Source organism: Natator depressus, chromosome 4 (assembly GCF_965152275.1).
Source record: "Natator depressus isolate rNatDep1 chromosome 4, rNatDep2.hap1, whole genome shotgun sequence".
Lineage (NCBI taxonomy): Eukaryota > Metazoa > Chordata > Testudines > Cheloniidae > Natator > Natator depressus.
The window spans coordinates 29,258,638-29,273,759 of NC_134237.1; the positions used below are offsets into that span (position 1 = coordinate 29,258,638).

Consider the following 15,122-nt stretch of genomic DNA (forward strand, 5'->3'; position numbering starts at 1 on the left):
ATGTACCCTAGTCATTTTAAAGGATTTAGGGGACATAGCCATGGAGTTTTTCCTAGGAATGGAATCAGCGGAGTGGCTCAGCTGCAGATGGGAAGGCTGGATTTGGGTTTATACTCCCTGTGTGACACAGAACTCAGGTCCTTTTGGGTCCAGGCAAGCATAGGGACTGATTTTAGGCCAGAGAATCCACTTCCACGTGGATCCTTTCACTTCCTCAGTCCTCCACCCTGTTCAACTCCATAAAAGCTTGACTACTTGGTCTCGACGATAGGGAGTGGATTTGCCTCTTAGAACCCAGTCCTTGCACACCTAAAGCTCCCATTGACTTCACTGGGAGTTTTGAGAGCCTGAGGAACGAATGATCAGTTCCTTAATCTGAATGCTGATACTGGGCTATGGAGATTTTATGACCTTTAAGTACAAGTATGAATCGTGTTCACAGTTCAGTGGAAGGAAATATATACTAGTTTGCATCGAGCATTTCAATTATCGTAGTACCTTTTTTTGTGTAAGAATAAAACATTAAAATTGTGGATCACTGTGAGTAATTTTTAAGAGGCTTCTGTGAAAATGACATATATGTTGCTCACTTTCTTGTGGTTACTTTTCCCTGCCTTTTCTAGACACCATTGCACTTGGCAGTTATCACAAAGCAGGCAGATGTGGTAGAGGACTTGCTGAGGGCTGGAGCTGATGTCAGCCTTCTGGATCGACATGGCAATTCTATCTTGCATCTAGCTGCCAAAGAAGGAGATGACAAGATTTTAAATATACTCCTTAAGCACGAGAGGACATCTCCAATGATCAACCATTCAAATGGGGAAGGTATGGAAGGATCACAGCAATTTTTCATATTATTTCTTGGACAAGCATATTACCATATATACTTGTTCATAAGTCGAATTTTTTTAGTAAAAAAGGGAAGCATCAGAGAAGGGGGTCGGCTTATGAACGGGTATAAAGAGGGGAGAGGTGGGACATGGCCCCTCCCTCCAACAGAGGGGGCAAGGAGAGGCAGCACAGCCAGCAGAGCCAGAAGGGAAGAGGCGGGGCCAGAGTCTCTCCATTTCTGGCCACGCTGCTCTCCCCACCAGCCTCCAAAGCAGCTGCAGCTTTGGGGCTGGCAGGCTGCAGCCATGCCGCTCAGCCCTTCCCCCCAGAGCAGGCTGTGGCCGCACTGCCCGGCCCGCTGGAACATGATGTGGCTGCGCCCCCCGGTCTGGCCTGCTGGAGCAGCTCTGGCCAGGCCAGAGACATCCTCCCCTTGCCCTCCCCAGCTAAGGTGGGAAGGGATGGGATGGGGAGAGTGTGGGGGTCACAGGCTAGTGGTGGGGTCATGTGGGGGGTGGTCACAGGGGTTACTCCCCTGACCCCCAGCATCTCCCCCTCAAAGAAATTTCCCCACCGGTTGCTGTCCCGTCCCGTCAGGGTAAGCAGCTGGCGCACAGGGACACTTTGTTTACTTAGGTTTACCTCCGTGCCCTCGGATGCTCGAGATAAACAAACCATCTTGGCCCGCCAGCAGCTTATCCTGATGGCCCGGGAGCCAAAGTTGCTGACCCCTGAATTATAGGGTTGGCTTATGAATGGGTCATTAAAAATTTTCCATTCTTACTTATCCATCTTGCGGGGGTCGGCTTATAAACGAACTGGCTTATGATTGAGTATATACGGTAATTATGCTTCCAGTTCCACAGGCAGGGCCAGTTAGACAGAATTGCAGGGTCTCAATGTTTGGGGAGATGATGGTGTTTTAGGAGGGATTTAGGTTTAGTAGGAACTGGAGAACCTTTTGGGAAGGAAGGATGGGCTCCACCTAAACCAGATTGCTGGCATGTAAAATTTAAAAAGTCATAGAGGAGCTTTTAAACTAAGGGGTGGGGGAAAGCCGACAGGTATGAAGGAGCACGCAATTGAGACAGACACATCCCTTAGGGAAGGATTTATTAAAGAGGATACTCTGTATCCTAGTAAAAAGGAGGTGATAGAAGTTGATAAAGTATAGGTAGGAACTGAAGAGAAACAGTCAAACAAAAAAAAGTCCCATTCAATTACATCACATGAAGGCAGAAAATTAAATGTTGACAAATTTTTTAAGTTCTTCTATACACATTCAAGAAGTCTAAATAATAAGATGGGTGAACTTGAATGCCTGTTATTAAATGAGAATATTTATATAATAGGCATTACAGAAACTTGGTAGAATGATGGGACATAGTAATATCAGGGTACAAAATATATAGGAATGACAGAGTAGGTTGCATTGGTAGGGGGCCGGGGCACTCTATGTGAAAGAAAGCATAGTCAAACAGAGTAAAAATCTTAAATAAATCAAACTCATAGAATCTCTGGATAGAAATTCCAAGTTTGAATAATAATAAGAGTATAGCAGTAGGAATATACTACCAACCATCTGACCAGAATGGTGACTGTGATTATGAAATGCTCAGGGAGAATAGAGGGTTACAAAAACAGAAAACCTAGTAATAATGGGGGGTTTCAACTGTCCCCATATTGACTTGGAACATTTAACCTCAGGATGGGATGTAGATATAAAATTTCTAGACACCATTAATGACTGCTTCTTGGAACAGCTAGTTTTGGAACCCATAAGTGGGGAGAGACAATTCTTGATTTAGTTCTACGTGACGCACAGGACCTGGTCAAGAGGTGACTATAACTGAACCTCTCTGTAGTGACAACCATAGTGTAGTTAAGTGCAACATCCTTGTAAGGGGGAAAATACCAATGAAACCCACCACAGTAGCATTTAACTTCAAAAAGGGCAACTACACAAAAATGAGGAGGCCAATTAAACAGAAATTAAAAGGAACAGTCATAAGAGTGAAATGCCTGCAAGCTGCATGGGAACTTTTAAAAAACATCATAATAGAGGCTCAAACTATAGGTATACCCCAAATTAAATAAAACAGTAAGTGGACCAAAAAAATGTCACCACGGCTAAACAACAGAATAAAAGAGGCAGTTGGAGAAAGAAAGGCATCTTTTGAACATTGGAAGTCAAATCCTATTGAGGAAAATATAAAGGTACATAAACTCTGGCTAGTTAAATGTAACGTTATAATTCGGCAAGCCAAAAAAGAATTTGAAGAGCAACTAACAGAAGACACAAAAATTTATAGCAAACATTTTGTTTAAGTACCTCAGAAACAGAAAGTCTGCCAAACAGTCAGGAGAGCCACTGGACAATCAAGGTGCTACAAGAGCACTCAAGGAAGACAAGGCCATTGAATCATAGAATATCAGGGTTGGAAGGATCCTCAGGAGGTCATCTAGTCCAACCCCCTGCTCAAAGCAGGACCAATCCCCAATTTTTGCCCCAGATCGCTAAATGGCCCCCTCAAAGATTGAACTCACAACCCTGGGTTTAGCAGGCCAATGCGCAAACCACTGAGCTATCCCTCCCCCAAAACTACTGAGCTTTGCATCAGTCTTCGCTGCAGAGGATGTGGTGGAGATTCCCACGCCTGAGCCGTTCTTTTTTTCAGTGACAGATCTAAAGAACTGCCCAAGATTAAGATGTCCATACAGGAGGTTTTGGAAGAAATTGATAAATTTAACAGTAATAAATCACCAGGGCCAGATGGTATTCACCCAAAAGTTCTGAAGAAACTCAAACATGCAATTACAGAACTACTAACTCTGGTATATAACCTATCGCTTAAATCACCCTTTGTACCAGATGACTGGAGAATAGCTAATGTAATGCCGATTTTTTTAAAAAGTCTCTAGATGCAATCCTGGTAATTACAGGCTGGTAAGCCTAACTTCAGTACCAGGCAAATTGTTTGAAGCTATAGTAAAGAAAAGAATTATCAGACACATAGATGAGCATCGTATGTGGAGAAGAGTCAACTTGGCTTTGGTATAGGGAAATCATGCAACATCAATCTATTAGAATTCTTTGAGGAGGTCACTAAACATGTGAAGAAGGGTGATTGAGTGTATCCTGTACTTGGACTTTCAGAAAGCCTTTGACAAAGTCCCTCAGCAAAGGCTCTTAAGCAAAGTAGGCAGCCATGGGATAAGAGAAAAGGTCCTCTCATGGATCAGTAACTGGTTAAAAGATAGGAAACACTGGGTAAGAATAAACAGTTTTCCTGGTGGAGAGAGGTAAATAGTGGGGACCCCAAAGGTCTGTACTGGAACCAGTACTGTTCAACATATTCATAAACAATCTGGAAAAAGGGATAAACAGTGAAGTGCCAAAGATTGTTGATGATACAAAATTACTCAAGATAGTTAAGTCCAAAGCAGACGGTGAAGAGATACAAAGGGATCTCACAAAGCTGGGTGACTGGACAACAAAATGGCAGATGAAATTCAGTGTTGATAAATGCAAAGTAATGTACATTGGAAAACATAATCCCAAGTAAACATACAAAATTATGAAGTCTAAATTAGCTGTTACCACTCAAGAAAGAGATCTTGGAGTCATTTTGGATAGTTCTCTGAAAACATCTGCTTAGCTAACAGAATGTTAGGAACCATTAGGAAAGGGATAGATAGAAAGACAGCAGATATCATAATGCCACAATATAAAGCCATGATATGCCCATGCCTTGAATACTTCATGCAATTCTAGTCACTCAATGTCTAAAAAGATTTATTAGAATTTCAAGAAGTGCAGAAAGGGACAATAAAATGATTAGGAGTATGGAACAGCTTCCATGTGAGGAGAGATTAATAAGACTGGGACTTTTCAGCTTGGAAAAGAGACAACTAAGAGGGGATATGATAGAGGTCTATAAAATCGTGATGAGTGTGGAGAAAGTGAATAAGGAAGTGTTGTGTACTCCTTCACATAGCACAGGAACAAGGGTCACCCAGTGAAATTAATAAGCAGCAGGTTTAAAATGAACAAAAGGAAGTACTTTTTCACACAGCGCACAGTCAACTTGTGGAATTCCTTGCCGTGGGATGTTGTGAAAGCCAAAAATATAACTGGGTTCAAAAAAGAATTAGATAAGTTCATGGAGGATAGTTCCATCAATGGCTATTAGCCAAGATGGTTTGGAACACAACCCCATGCTTTGGGTGTCCCTAAGCTTCTGATTGCCAGAAGCGGGGGCTGAATGACAGAGGATGGATCACTTGATAACTTGCCCTGTTACGTTCATTCCATTTGAAGAATCTGGCAGACAGGATACTGGGCAAGATGAACCATTGGTCTGATCCAATATGGCCATTCTTATGTTCTTACATTCTGATTTTTAATACGTATTACAAAGATGGATAAACTTTATACTGGTGCTGTTCATAGCTATCTTCACTGCTCACAATTTTCCACTCTTGCTTTCTCTTTCACACACTCACAGGGAAGAGAGAGAGAAAATAACAAAACATATTTGTATATATTCATTTTATATGTATTCGGATGAAGTGTTATAAAAACTTATTACCACAATGTTTCCATATTTGTCAGTGTTCATGTGTATTTTGTTTTGTAGGTCTCAATGTGATTCACATGGCAGTGATGGCAAATAGCATGCCTTGTCTCAGACAGATGATTGCTGCTGGAGCTGACATCAATGCTCAGGAACAAAAGTCTGGGCGAACTGCGTTGCATCTGGCTGTCGAACAAGAGAACATCTCTTTGGCGGGCTCCCTTCTCCTTGAGGTGAGTGCTGTGCTGGCATAATTGTTTTTTGTAGTTCGTTTCTCTTTGCTATTTAAGAAAGCTTTATGATAAATTCCTAACAGCTTATGATTTTGTTGCTTACCCTGGCTGGTAGAATGGCAAACAAATGCTGTAATAATGAACAATAATAGTGATAGTTTATTTGTTTAGCACTGATAGTGAGCTTGGTGTAGTGCCTGAGGAATTTACAGTCCAAGACCCTGATCCTGCAAAGACGTGCACATGCTTAACGTGTACTGTGAATAATTCTATTGAATGTAATGGAATTACTCATTAGTGTAAAGTTAAGCACATCATCTTTGTAGGGTTGGGGCATAAGCAGACAAAGCAGACAGAGAATATACTTTGTGCGTTTACACCCATGCACATATACTCAATCATATCCTCCTCCCATTCAAGAGCAAAATTCCGTTTGATTTCAGTGGACACTGGTTTGGACCCATAATGGAAATATCATAGAATCATAGAATATCAGGGTTGGAAGAGACCTCAGGAGTCATCTAGTCCAACCCCCTGCTCAAAGCCGGACAAACCCCAACTAAATCATCCCAGCCAGGGCTTTGTCAAGCCGGGCCTTAAAAACCTCTAAGGATGGAGGTTCCACCACCTCCCTAAGTGACCCATTCCAGAGCTTCACCAGTAATATCACATTGGGTGCAAAGTTTAAGCTTTTTAATAACCTATAATATCTATCTGATCCTTCTTGGATTATATACTGTGCCTAATATCTGAGCACATAAACACCATCTCTTCATGTATACAGAGAAGTAATTTGTTCATTATATTTTCCAACTCCTTTTGTTCAGGGTATGATTAAAGGTTTTATGTGCATAGGGATAGAGGGGCTTATTTGCATGGTTACAGTGTTTATGCAGACATGAGGCTCCAGCTGTATTCTCTGCCCAGGTAGCGTTACTTTTTTATTTCCTCCCTCAATAAAATTTTAGGGTGATGCAGATGTTGACAGTACTACATATGATGGAACAACTCCACTTCACATAGCAGCTGGAAGGGGGTCTACAAAACTGACAGCTCTTCTCAAAGCAGCAGGTATGAGGGGTTGGAAGTATTGTGGAGAGTACATTTCTACTCGAATGAAAATGTCACTTATTGCTAATTAAGAATTTAGATTTGAAGCTTGGAGCCTTCTCTGTTGGGCACAAGGGATTCATTAATGAGTGTGACCCCCTCCCACCCTTTCAGCCAGTAGAAATGAGATGTGTTAGAGATATGAGGAACTAATTCTATGGGGTAGAAGGGGAGTTTGTTGTTAACTGTGCGGCTCTTTACCTCTATCTACTGGCTAAATTATGATGATGTTAGTACTTGGGATGGGAAATGGGCTGAATCTCACAAGCAAATAATCTCATATGAGGTTCTGAGCTGTGTTTTGTTTGTAGCTTCCTGTAGCTGAGGAGATTTTTCCCTGAATGGTTCAGCGTTACATTAGTTTGCTGCTGGAATGCTTTAAGAAAAAAAAAAGAGCGATCACTGAAATTTTACCACCATCTCTTATCCTCTGAACAGCCTGGAGAATGGCACACTTTTGGTGATGAGGATTCTTATCCAGTTTTGATTTTTGCACCTTTCGTCTTAAACTATGATGTTTAGTGAGACAGTCTCTATTTCTCTCTGCCTCACCTCAGATCTCTAGCAATGCTAGTGTTACAGCTGTATCTGTCTTTTGGAATAAAAATCCAAACCTCCCTATTAATTCAAGAGCAAGACAGAACTCTCTGCCTACCATCCTTTGATTTTTCTGTCTGATGGTCTATCGTGAGACATCCCATATCACAGTTCACCATAGACACATTTATTTTTCGTGATCTGCGCTCATGATTTGGAAGCCAGGAACTTCCAAGTTCCTCTCTCAGTTCTGATGTGATCATGACTTCTTCTGTGGCCTTGGACAAAGTGTTTAACCTTTCTGCCTCCATTTTTCCCCTCTGTGTAGCTGGGATAATTCTTACCTCACAGGTCTGTTGTGAGGCTTAACTTTTAGCTCATATTTGCAAAAGCATTTTGAAGGTGCAGAATGCTCTTTGGTGTTATATGCTTGATTAAAATATATGTATTTATTTTGCTTATATCAATTCATCAACAGTGTATGAAATAGCACATTTTCTATTTAAAATCTGGAGACAAATTGTCTAAGTAAAATGAACCCATGCTAATGTCTTTTGTACAAGGATGTGTAATGAGACCTCTTTCCACCCCCCACCTCCCCAAATAAGACATAAGTTTGCATAGTTGAGTATGATCCAATGTAGTGAAGTCTTAGGAAAGCCTTTAGTTGTTGTAACTGCGCTCTGTAATTCTCCAGGTGCAGATCCTCACATTGAGAACTTTGAGCCATTGTTTGACCTAGAAGACATGCGAGACAAAGACAGTGAAGATGAAGGAATCGTACCTGGAACGACACCTTTGGATATGGCCTCCAGTTGGGAGGCAAGTGATCTGTGTGGTTTATCAGTTATTTGGACAAACACAAAAAACCCACAAACCCTATCTTTTAGTTTAATCTGAAGAGGAAGGTACATGACAGTGGCACGTTTCTGCAGTCATTCATTCGTTGAAGACCTTGTTCACTATGAAAATCTAGGGAACTGCACTGTTTTCACAAATCACAGCTCTTGGCACAACTCACTGAGTGCGTCCACCCCTGCAATGCTTTTGGTTCTGTTTTTTGAAGAGCATTGCTTCATTAGGAGTCTTGGGTAATTTGTCACTGCTGAACTGATGCAGGCAGCTGTGCACTCACTGTGGCTGGTGCAATCTCTGTTGTCTCAGAAGGGGTTAGGAAAAGGACAAATTAGGTTAATGTGGGCTTCAACGAGTACGAATATTAATAGACTGCAAACTCTTGAAATGTCACACTTGAGACTTCAGGAGGAAAAACAGAATATAGAGTTTGGCTGAAAGGATTGCGTATTCCAATTCACCATGAATCCTTTTCAGGGCATCAGTCCATCAGGATCTATCTCTAGTATCTGTATGGGGCACCTTTCATGGGTATTTTTGTCATGAGTTCTTAATGTCACACTTTATAGTATCCCATTTAAAAACTTTAGATAACCCCCAGATTTTCAAACTTGGCTTCCTTAAATTAGGTCCCTAAATCTGTATTTTGGCAATTGCGTGAGTGGACCTTATTTTTCAGATGTGATGAACACCTGTAGTTCTCTTTGGGTGTTCCTACAGCACAGTCAGAGGGTGTGATTATATACAAAGCAGTCATACCTCCTGATTGCATTTAGACAGACCCTGTGACCTCAGTGGGAGGTGTAGATACTCAGCACCTCTGATAATCTAGCCACCTTGTTCAGGTGCTTAAATATGGGTTTAGAAGCCTAACTTTAGGCAGCCACGTTTGAAAATTTATGCACAATTTTTGTTTTAAATTTTTAGTTTTCTCGGGTGCAGGTTACTGTGCTTGGAGGATTTCCCATCTCCCTTAAAGAATCTCTGGACCTTGGGGACAGTTGCTATTTGCCAGATGAGCTACTTAAAGGGCAACAGAAGGCAATCTCTCCATTTCCCACTTGGGCAGAGGCACCACTCCTCTGCAGCACTTTTAGTTCTGTTGACCCTACAACAAGAAAGAAATGTGGCTGTTGATCTATTAATACATAAAGTATGGAGAATATAGAGCAGTGTAAACATGAGGGTTGGATTTGATGAAATGCAGGATAAAGACCAAGTTTCTTCCAAACATTGATATTAATGACTAATTCTTTTCCCACACTACAGGTATTTGACATATTAAATGGCAAACCCTATGAATCAAGGTTGACTTCTGATGACTTACTGATGCAAGGTAGAGTATTTAAAAAAGAAAAGCTGCAATAATACCCATTTATTAATTGAGGAGTACTGACAATATGCTCAGAACATAGAGGAGAAACAGCTTGCAATATAAATAATAGAACAGGGACAGACATGCCATGCTGTCTGGAGTGCCTGATGACCTTGAGTGCCAACCTCAGGGCAGATTGTCAAGAAGCAGGACAGAGACTCCAAACTGGCTGCATGTTCTAGAATTAGATTTCACCAACCTAGTAACAGATGTAAACTCTTGAAGCACTATAACCATCTTATCGGGCAAGCTGAACTTAGTGATAGTTGGTTGCTATAGACTGAAGATCACAAAATATTCAGGTTGCTTACAGTTGCAAGAGACCTGTCTCTTTGACCCAGGTCAAATTGTATCTTAGATCTCTCACCAAAGACAGTGCTTGTATCCAACCCTGTGATAAATTAACTAAAGATATATTAACTAGGAAAAAGAAGTGAGAGAGTTAATACAAGGTTAAAAAAGGCAAACGTATATACGCAAATGAGTTACAGTCTATGGTTTTAAAAGACGATGGAGTTGTCGTAATCTGTCAGCTCTGAATGTCTTTCAGGGCTAACCCAGGTTGACCCTGGGGATCTCTGCTTTTGTTTCATAGCTCCAGCTCTGTGAGAGTCCAGACAGCAAAAGAGAGATGAAAATTTTTCTTGTCAGCTATTTTTATTTCCTTCTTCCAGAATTCAAGCTGATGGGATGAGTCCTTTTGTACGTAGCCTTTTCTTGGGTGAGAAGGGGCAATTAACAAAGTCTTTGTATTGTGATGTCCCACAATGGCCCATATAGTTTTGATAGGCCTTCTTGATGGTTAGAAGACAGTCCCTCCTGACTGGGTTCATAGTTCCAGAGCAAACATTTTTTACAGTCACAAAGCAAAAAATTAAATATTTCTTTGTAGCATGTGATAAGGATGTTATAAGCGAGATTAGTGCATTCAGCAACTTACAAGCAATTCATAAAATCTACTCACATTGTTATAAATGCAATACCCATCTTAACCATACTAACACAAAGGTGAAGCAGACTGGTTTCCAGTGCTCAGGTGGTGCCTAAACTGCTCGCAAGAGCTGGCACCTGGTCTGCCAGCGTCACAAGCCATACATCGGAAGCGCCACCATTTAGTAGAATAAATATGGTTCTTTTTATAGTCGTATGTTATTTCTGACTTTGGAATTACGACACGACGTAGTCCACATGCTCGCTGTTATGCTACAGTGTGAGTAAATATATTGAGTAAATACTTTCATGTCTACCAATCACTTTTTAATTAAACAGTTTGCCTCTGCTTCGGGGCAAAAAATGTGACTGTGACTGTGATTGCATAAATAGGTGCAGGGTTTATGTATATAATAAACTTGGTTTATTTCTCTGTTTCACCAGGAGATATGAAAAAATTGAATGAAGACTCCAAGCAGCAGCTTTACAAGTTACTAGAAGTACCAGATATAAACAAAAACTGGTGTACACTGGCACAAAAATTGGGTCTGGGCATACTTAGTAATGCCTTCAGGTTGAGTCCTACCCCAGCCAAAACTCTGCTGGATAACTATGAGGTAACTCTTTTTTAAAAGATGTTCTAAAGGACCAAGGGAACACAAGGTCATTTGCAACTGCCCTCGATAATGTTCTCCTCCTGCATGGATAGATGGTGCCACACTTTGTTTTGTAACAAATCTGCCACAGTGATATGTATATTATTTTCCTTTCTGTTTTGTCATAGGTTTCTGGTGGTACGGTGAAAGAGTTGGTTGATGCCTTGAGACTAATGGAGTACACAGAAGCAATTGAAATCATTCAGAAAGTGCTCTCCATCCCATTAAACCAGTCTAGCAATGAGGATCATGCTGTGAAGGCTCCACCATCACCACCATCTGCCTTCTCCAACAAAGAAGAGATGGGTAAAATAGATAGGCATAGATAATGTGTTTTGAAAAGTGTTTTCCAGCAAGTTTCATGTGATTCTGATACATTTCAATCCAGCTACCTTTGCACAGAACAACCCTACTCAGTTGCCTGTCTGGGAAGTACTAAAATATGTAAGGATTTCTCATTTTAGACTTGCCAGGCCTAAGAGTGAGGGGAGATGAAGCAATGACTCAGGGCAAGGGTTATTTTAGTCTGTTTTCTAAAAATAGATATTTGCCATGTCATCGGTATTGATTCATCCTTGCCCGCAGCAAGGGACTAATGAATCTCCTTTGCCCATGATTCTGCATCATTGTCCAGACTTCCCTGGGTTTGTACAATACCCCTCAGTTTTCTTTTACTAGTTTTTTCCTATGATCTTGATTGAACTTAAGTGTTTTGGCCTCATTAACTGCTCATCAAAGTAGTTAGGCTATACAGCTTGATATTACAATTAATAGTTGCCAATTCTACAGATTTCAAATGCTACGTAGAGATGGGTAATGCCGTCCTTTAACCCCATCTTACCAATAGGGAAACAGACACGTGGAGGTAAAATGAATTGTCTACGGTCACATAGTGAGTCAGTTTCAGAACAAGGAATAAAACCCAAGTTTTCTGACACCCAGTCTCGTGCCTTATTCATTGACCGACACTGCCTCCGTAGCCCATGTACAGTATATACTGAGATGCAAGATAAACCAGTCAGGTTTCACTTCCATCACCTTTGCTAGTTTAAATTTTATAGGGCCATTCAGTTTAAACTGCATGCCTATGTATATGCTATATAAGAGCAAGGTATTATTCTCTCTATGTTCCTGAAGAATACAAATATCAAATCTAAATTGGCAGCACCACCAGTGAAAGAACTTTGCCACTTAGTCACATTAATAAGCCACTTCTTATTCATTGATTTGAAAATGTGTTTTAAAGAGTTAGTAATTTAAGATCTTAAAAATTCCAAAATGTGCTGAATGATCTGTTTCAATTGCATCAAGCCCTTTGTTGCCAGTGATGATGGGTCTCTGTGCCATAAGCACCTTCAACTGACGAGACATAACTCACATAACAATCAGTTATTCCTTTGTAGCTCTTGCATGGATGGCAGCTGTCGCTGAACTTTTCAGATTTCATACTCACCTTAACTAGATGCAAATTATTTAAGTACTTTGACAATCCATCCTTTGTTCTTTCATGTAAAGATGTCTTAATAGCAGAGAGGCCTCAACCTGGACACTATAGTTCAGCAACAGTTTATACTTCTGAGATCCAGATTACCTTTATCCTGGTACTGAGAACACTCCTTTGGGCAGTACCAGCGTGAGGATAGTAGTAGCTTTTATGGATCAATATGGCTGCTAGTTATTCTGCATGGAATCACGCTTAAATACCAGGCTTCTAACCCTATCCATCCTCCCACCATTGATACCCATTTTTGGCCACTAAACAACCCTGCAGATTCAATCAGCATAGTGTGATAGAAGGGCAGCAAAGTAAGTAGGCTTTGGTCAGTTCCTAAGCAAAAACAACCAACACCTTCCTACTGCAGTACTGAACCCAAAAATTGCAGTATTTTGATTGTGCTTTACAAGTGCCTTTGTCTATTGGACTGTATTTCTCGTGGCTCTTAAGGACATTAAACTTGCATACAATGTTTTTAGTGCAGGATGAAAAACAAATGTGTATTCTTTTCTGTTTTCTTTCTCAGGTGAACTTTATAATGTAAAATTACAAGACAATGAAAGCATGTGCGATAGCGGCGTGGAGACCTCCTTCCGCAGACTTAGCTTCGCTTATTCTGAGTCCCTTAACAGCAAGTCATCAATAACACTTAGCAAAATGGCCCTGGGATATGGACAAGAAGGCTCAGTTCAAGGCAAAATGTAACCAGTTAGCAACATGCAATTATATGAACCAAAATGACAGTTAAAATTATGCCTGTATAATTCTCTTCAGCAGAAGTGATCTTACAACCAAAAGTGCACTGGAAAATACTTGTCTGAAGTGTTCAAGATTTGAAAACATGACTCATGAACATTGCTTCTTTCTTTGTTTCTTAAGTACCTTTATTTTTGTTCATTTACAAGCTGTATAGTGTTACCAGAACCAGTAACCAGTGCCGCATAGTACATAGAACTGGATGACGTGACTGATTGAGCTTTTCTGGTTGCCAGCATTTTCTGTATGGATGGACGTTGCTACTTCTTGATAATGTTGAACACCAACTCACCTTTCATAAAAGATGTACTGCACACAGACCAATCAGAGGATGCATCTTCTAGCAACCCATTCCCCAGTTTTAGCACAGCTACATGGAACGGGAACTCATAAGCCAGTTAAAAGGATTTCCCTGGTGTTAAAGACAAATTGTGGTTTTCTCAAAGTAGTCATGGTTGCAATTTTAAAAAAACTACAGAAAAGAGATCATGTATATTTCAGTGAATGTATTTAAATTTAACTCTGGTGCCTATAATCATTCAAAGCTTTAAAAAGTTTGACATATTTTACTATTGTAAATATTCTTTTTAGATCAATTCCTTTTACAGAGGAAATTTGTGCTTTTTAAATGCTTATTTTTATTTTACTTTTATAATAAAAACAAAATTAAATTAAATCCTTCATCTTCATTAACCATTTTGACTTCCCTTTGTAGAGTCATAGGAAGATTTGTGTCTTTTTATTTTTTCCCTCTGTTCACCATTTCACTTATAGGATCTGAGAGCAGATAATACAAGATTAATGTGATGGGGTTTTTTTTGCATTAAAAATACCTATGAGGCTGAAAACAATTCCTCTTCAAGCATTGCCCATTTTTACTTGAGAAGTCATGGGCCTGAGGTATAGCTGAGCAGAGGTGCCGTGTGCAGGCTGTGGTTTGTGGTTTTGGAACTGTGACCTCTAATGCTAATCCTCTTTACTCCCATTTGTGTGTCTGTCCTGTTGATTAATAACAGTGCAGGAGAGTGCTCCACAGGAGGATGTGCACACACTACAAAGTAGGGCTCGCATCTGTGCAGAGCCATGCCTCGTGCTTTGAATGAGGGGGATATAGGGAGGTGCAAGCCTGCAGTCACTCAGTTCCATCTGGGCTGCAAAGCCAGCGACACCACAGCAGAAGAGAAGGAAATGGGGAGGTAGAGCCCCAGTAGGGACAAAACATAGAATCATAGAATATCAGGGTTGGAAGAGACCTCAGGAGGTCATCTAGTCCAACCCCCTGCTCAAAGCAGGACCTATCCCCAACTAAATCATCCCAGTAAGGGCTTTGTCAAGCTGGGCCTTAAAAACCTCTGAGGATGGAGATTCCACCACCTCCCTAGGTAACCCATTCCAATGCTTCACCACCCTCCTAGTTTCAGAGTAGCAGCCGTGTTAGTCTGTATCCGTAAAAAGAAAAGGAGTACTTGTGGCACTTAGAGACTAACAAATTTATTAGAGGATAAGCTTTCATGAGCTACAGCTCACTTCATCGGATTTTCAGTGGAAAATATAGTGGGGAGATTTTATATACACAGAGAACATGAAACAATGGGTGTTACCATACAGACTGTAACAAGAGTGATCAGGAAAAGTGAGCTATTACCAGCAGGAGAGCCGGGGGTGGGAGGGGACCTTTTGTAGTGAATATCAAGATGGGCCATTTCCAGCAGTTGACAAGAACAGTAGGAGGGGAAATAAACAAGGGGAAATAGTTTTACTTTGTGT

General features: G+C 40.7%; 1 protein-coding gene across 4 annotated transcripts in view; it reads left to right on the plus strand.

Moving 5' to 3' along the window:
• The window catches only part of NFKB1 (nuclear factor kappa B subunit 1), a 94,786-nt gene extending 80,904 nt beyond the window's left edge, over positions 1–13,882 (plus strand). For all 4 annotated transcript variants that reach the window (XM_074950683.1, XM_074950682.1, XM_074950680.1 and 1 more), the window contains 8 exons: positions 624–825; positions 5,472–5,641; positions 6,610–6,712; positions 7,986–8,110; positions 9,413–9,479; positions 10,893–11,065; positions 11,233–11,410; positions 13,126–13,882. In XM_074950683.1, the coding sequence (XP_074806784.1) occupies positions 624–825; positions 5,472–5,641; positions 6,610–6,712; positions 7,986–8,110; positions 9,413–9,479; positions 10,893–11,065; positions 11,233–11,410; positions 13,126–13,304 (1,197 nt within the window). In that variant the 3' untranslated portion in view covers positions 13,305–13,882. The remainder of the gene's footprint in view (positions 1–623; positions 826–5,471; positions 5,642–6,609; positions 6,713–7,985; positions 8,111–9,412; positions 9,480–10,892; positions 11,066–11,232; positions 11,411–13,125) is intronic.
• Positions 13,883–15,122: the final 1,240 nt, after the last annotated feature.